At 67.3% G+C, this 5,243-nt stretch overlaps 1 protein-coding gene across 1 annotated transcript; it reads left to right on the forward strand.

The window, feature by feature from the left end:
- Positions 1-1,156: 1,156 nt before the first annotated feature.
- Positions 1,157-3,868, forward strand: PRPH (peripherin). Its single transcript, XM_056120291.1, has 9 exons — positions 1,157-1,695; positions 1,943-2,003; positions 2,120-2,215; positions 2,519-2,686; positions 2,761-2,886; positions 2,970-3,190; positions 3,265-3,308; positions 3,461-3,546; positions 3,720-3,868. Exons 1-9 carry the CDS (start codon positions 1,157-1,159, stop codon positions 3,783-3,785), a joined length of 1,407 nt encoding a protein of 468 aa, XP_055976266.1. The 3' UTR covers positions 3,786-3,868.
- The last annotated feature ends 1,375 nt before the right edge of the window (positions 3,869-5,243 follow it).

Below are 5,243 nucleotides of genomic sequence, written 5' to 3' on the forward strand. Positions count from 1 at the left end.
CACCGCTCACTGCACGGTGGGGAGGACGGGAAAGGAGCCTGGGGGGAGGGGTGGGTGTGCTCCTAGGGTTCCGGCTATTGCAAAGACACATCTCCGTGTGCACGGGCTGGCGGTTGGTTCCAGGGAGCGGCCGCTCTGCTTCCCGGTCGGGGCCACAATGGGCGGCACCTTCTCCTCCCTTCCATCCCCCAACTCCTGGGATCTGCAGCATCTGCATAAGGGTTCCTGCCAGTCCACCCATCTCTCAACCTTGGAAGCTGCTGCTGCCCCCTCGGGCCCCCTCCCCGTCCTACCTTGGGTTCCGGGAAGGCCCATGACAGAGCAGCAGTTGGTTGGGGGGAGGGAGAACCCAGTCAAGTCCACGACTGGCTCAGCTCGGCATTCTGCAGGCTGCGGCCCATCCGGAGCGGGACCCAGCGCTGGGCCCCACTGGTCTCAGCTCCCTCTGATGTGCCCTCCCAGTTGGGGCCTGGGTCAGGGCCCCCTTTGGGAGCTGTGTCTTTAAGGCAGAGAGACCTGCAGGCCGCCCCACCAGCGTCCAGGGCGGGGGTGGGGCAGTGGCCGTGGCCGGTGCATTAGCGCAGAGCTGGCGCCAGGCAGCAGCCCTTCACGGGACCCTGGGGACTGGAGAGATGCCCTCCCGGCCCCTCCGCTGCGTTTGCTCTCCAGACCCCCACTCCTCCCGGGGTAGTGACAGAGGCGAGAGGCAGCCAATCTTCTGGGGGCCAAGTGGAGCATCTGGGCCTAGGGCCTAGCCCCGCCCAACGCTCCATCCATCAGGGGCACCGGCGCCTGTCCTTGACCCAACAGCCCTTCAAGACCCCAGCTCAAGTCGGCGCCCCCTGTCCTCGGGTCCAGCTCCGGCCTGGCTTCTTGTGGGAAGGCGCTGCCCAGGCCCCCGCTGCGGTGGTCGCCGCCCGCCTCCCTCCATCCTCCCGTCTCCTCCGGGCAGCCGCGGGGGTCAGGCTGGCGGGGCGCCAGCGCCGGGCGGAGGGTGCGGAGCTCCGCTCCCCGCCGGGTGGGGCGTCCCCCTCCCCACATACCCCGCATCAGGCCAGTGGGAGGAGCTGCCCGGGCCCCCCTGAGCCCGCGGGGCTATAAAGCCGCCTCGCCCCGGTCTGCGGCTCCAGCCGGCGCCCGGACCCGCGCCCTGGCCATGGCCACGAGCCACCCCTCGGGCCTCCGGGCCAGCGCCGGCTCCACCTCGTACCGCCGCGCCTTCGGGCCGCCGCCCTCGCTGTCCCCGGGGGCCTTCTCGTACGCGTCCAGCTCGCGCTTCTCGGGCGGCCGCCTGCTGGGCTCGGCGTCCTCGGGCTCCTCGGGGCGCCTGGGCGGCTTCCGCGGGCCGCGGGGCTCCCTGCCGCGCCTGCCCTCGGAGCGCCTCGACTTCTCGGTGGCCGAGGCCCTCAACCAGGAGTTCCTGGCCACGCGCAGCAACGAGAAGCAGGAGCTGCAGGAGCTCAACGACCGCTTCGCCAGCTTCATCGAGAAGGTGCGCTTCCTGGAGCAGCAGAACGCGGCCCTGCGCGGGGAGCTGAGCCAGGCCCGGGGCCAGGAGCCGGCGCGCGCCGACCAGCTGTGCCGCCAGGAGCTGCGCGAGCTGCGCCGGGAGCTGGAGCTGCTGGGCCGGGAGCGCGACCGGGTGCAGGTGGAGCGCGACGGGCTGGCCGAGGACCTGGCGGCGCTCAAGCAGAGGTCGGGCCGGCCGCGCCGTCGGGGGGCGTCCTCCTCGCGAGCAGGGCCTCCCCGCGCCCCCCGCGCCCCCGGGGTCCCAGCCCCCTCCGCCCCGCCCCCTCCAGCGTGCGGATGCTCCGGGGAGGAGGCGAAGGGGCCGCGCCGTGGCCTCCCGGGGCGCGCGCGTCGGGCACCGTCCTCGGGGTCCTGGGGGCGGCGGTCCCGAGGGGGTGGCCCCGCGGCTCAGCCTCGCCCGCTCTGGCGCTAGGTTGGAGGACGAGATGCGCAAGCGGGAGGACGCCGAGCACAACCTCGTGCTCTTCCGCAAGGTGAGCGCGGCCCACGTGGCGCCCCGCCGGCGCGGCCGGGGTCGGGGAGGCGCCCAGACCCCGCCAGGGGCCCGCCGGCCGGCAGTGACCCCGCCCTTGGGCACCCCCGCCCCCAGGACGTGGACGACGCCACCCTGTCGCGCCTGGAACTGGAGCGCAAGATCGAGTCTCTGATGGATGAGATCGAGTTTCTCAAGAAACTGCACGAGGAGGTGGGTGGGCGGCTCAGACGGCGGGCGGGGGCTCCGGGCGACGCGCTCGGGAGGGTCCGCCGGTGGGACGGCGCGGGAGGACAGGCGGGGCGCGCCAGGCTCGCGCGACAGGTGGTTCGACCCCCACCCCTCTGCCACCCAGTGGCGAGCGGCGGAGCTGCAGCCGGGGCCGGGCTCGGCGCGGACGGGGCGCCCCGCACCGCGGCCGGGGTCCCCGCGCTCCCGGGCGCCCCCTGCCGGGCCCCGCGAGCGTCTCCCCGCGTCCGTGCGCGGCTGACTCGACGCCCCGCCGGCCCGGAGCAGGAGCTGCGGGACCTGCAGGTGAGCGTGGACAGCCAGCAGCTGCAGCAGGTCGAGGTGGAGGCGACCGTGAAGCCGGAGCTGACGGCGGCGCTGCGGGACATCCGCGCGCAGTACGAGAGCATCGCGGTGAAGAACCTGCAGGAGGCCGAGGAGTGGTACAAGTCCAAGGTCGGGGCGCGGCGGGCCGGGGGCGCCGGGGCGGGGCGCGCGCGCGGGCTGACGCCGGCGGGTCCCGTCCGCAGTACGCGGACCTGTCGGACGCCGCCAACCGGAACCACGAGGCCCTGCGCCAGGCCAAGCAGGAGATGAACGAGTCGCGGCGCCAGATCCAGAGCCTCACGTGCGAGGTGGACGGGCTGCGCGGCACCGTGAGTCGGGCCGGGGGCCGGGCCGGGCCGGGCCGGGCGGGGGGCGCGGGGCCCGCTCAGCCCCTCGCCCGCGCCGTCCCCAGAACGAGGCGCTGCTCAGGCAGCTGCGGGAGCTGGAGGAGCAGTTTGCCCTGGAGGCGGGCGGGTACCAGGCGGGCGCCGCGCGGCTGGAGGAGGAGCTGCGCCAGCTCAAGGAGGAGATGGCCAGGCACCTGCGCGAGTACCAGGAGCTGCTCAACGTCAAGATGGCCCTGGACATCGAGATCGCCACCTACCGCAAGCTGCTGGAGGGCGAGGAGAGCCGGTGAGGGGCGCGCGGCCGCGGGGCGGGCCGGGCCGGGCGCGGGCCGGGCGGCGCCTGAGCGCGTGTCCCCCCAGGATCCTCGCGCCCGTCCACTCCTTCGCATCCTTGAGCGCCAAGAGAGCCGGTGAGTCGCCCGCACCCGCTCCCAGCCCGCCCCGCCCTGCCCGCCCCTGCCCTGCCCTGCCCGCGCTGGGCCTTGGCTCCGCTGTCCTCTCTCTGCACCCCCGCCCCTCCGCCCGGCCCTCCTCGACGCCCCCGGTCCCCTCGTCCCTCCTCTCCCAGAGATGGAGCTGCCGCAGGACACCCACAGCCGGAAGATGGTTCTGATCAGGACCATTGAGACTCGGGATGGGGAGGTAAGCGGGGCGCCTTGACCCCCGAACCGCTCGCTCCCTCGGGATTTCGGAGCCCTCCTGGGGTCCTTGAGATGGGGGGAGATGGGGGCTGGACCGGGCCAGTGGACAGGGTGCCGGCGGGAAAGTGCTGCTGCCGAAGGTCTGTGCCCCTCACAGGCCTTGTCCTCCAGCAGGTGGTGACTGAGTCGCAGAAGGAGCAGCACGGTGAACTGGATAAGTCTTCCGCTCACAGCTACTGAGCCCAGCCCCCAGCGACTGCGGCTGAGGGGCCCCAACCCTCATCCCCCACCCCCTGCATAGCCTCTTCATCCCCTGCATGAGTCTGGGGAATGCCCCCCGCACTTCACTCTCCACCACCACCATCTCCCCCAACCCCACCCCCGACCCCAGCAGGTGCCCTGAGACCTTCTGCTCCCCCTTTCTCATCCTGAGAGTGGCTGATGATCCCCCTAATAGTCTGCTCCTGCCCTTCCTGGGTGCTGTCCCCGTGGGTGGGGTTGGTGTCTGAGTTTCACTTCCGAATGAAATAAAACTGTTTCAAGTGTGCCTCACTCTCAGGAGTTTGTTTTGTGCAAGTGGGGTTCCCCAGGGAAGACGCCCGCCGTGTTTTCCTCCTTTTCTTTCTGTCCTTTCCCTGCCATCTTGGCATCATTTATTCCGTCTGCCCTAAGGGTTTTCTCCTTCCTCTCGACCGCTCAGTCTCAGCCTCTGCCCTGTCTGCAGCCCTGAGGGCAGCCCAGACCAGTCAAGTTCCTCACCTATTGGCTGCCGTCTGCTGTCTGTCCCGCCTGGAATCCCCGAAGACACACCTGTTGCCCAAATTAGAATTCACCTACCTTCCACACTTGCTTGTGCTGCTCTGACTATGGCAGCTGGGCCTGGACACGTGCTGCCAGGACCTCCTAGGTGACCTCGAGGAGGCCTCAGCTGTGCCTGGCAATGCTTTGGAGAGTGTGTGGTGCTGGGGATCACACCAGGGACCCGCACATATGCAAGCCATGTGCTCCTGAACCCTGTCTAGCCCTCTCCTTTCTTTTCTTACCCCTAAAGTCTGTTTATTATTATTATTATTATTATTTGGTGCTGGCATCATACATGTGAAGCATAGGCTCTACCCCGGAACCTCTTCATTTTCCTTTTTTTTTTTTGACATGGTCTCCATATATATAATCTGAACTCACACATACCACACAAGTGCTCAACAATTGAGTCATGTTCCCAGCCCTAATACTTCTTCTTAACTCTTGAGATTTGTCTGATTCTTCCTAGATCCACTTGCTCCACCCTAATCCAGGAAACCATCAGCTTTTTTTTTTTTTGAGGATGGGTGCAGCACACCCAGCAATGCTCAGGGGTTACTCCTGGCCCTGCACTCAGGAATGACTTTTGGCAGTGCTTAGCGGAACTATATGGGATGTCAGGGATCAAACCTAGGTGGTCCTCATGCAAGGCAAGCGCCCTATCCACTGTTCTGTCTCTTGAGTCCTCAAACCACCAGCTCTTGCCTGAGTCACATTATCTGCCCAAAAATCTCTTTCCCCTAGCCTGACTCTATCACCCACAAAAACTTATCCAAACATACAGCCTAAAAGTCTAATTCTGACACTACCATCCTTCCTTGTGCTTGAAAATGTCTCATTTCCAGGCTATCTTCTATTAGGAGAACTTTATTTTTATTTTTTTATTAATTTAATTTT

This window comes from Sorex fumeus, unplaced genomic scaffold (genome assembly GCF_029834395.1).
Source record: "Sorex fumeus unplaced genomic scaffold, SorFum_2.1 ptg000042l, whole genome shotgun sequence".
NCBI classification, from domain to species: Eukaryota; Metazoa; Chordata; class Mammalia; order Eulipotyphla; family Soricidae; genus Sorex; species Sorex fumeus.

Coding starts and splice junctions, on each gene's coding strand:
- PRPH (XM_056120291.1), top strand. CDS start 1,157: ATGGCCACGAGCCACCCCTCGGGCCTCCGGGCCAGCGCCGGCTCCACC. Junction 2,216..2,518: donor TCAAGAAACTGCACGAGGAG/GTGGGTGGGCGG, acceptor GGCCCGGAGCAG/GAGCTGCGGGACCTGCAGGT. Junction 3,547..3,719: donor TTGAGACTCGGGATGGGGAG/GTAAGCGGGGCG, acceptor GTCCTCCAGCAG/GTGGTGACTGAGTCGCAGAA.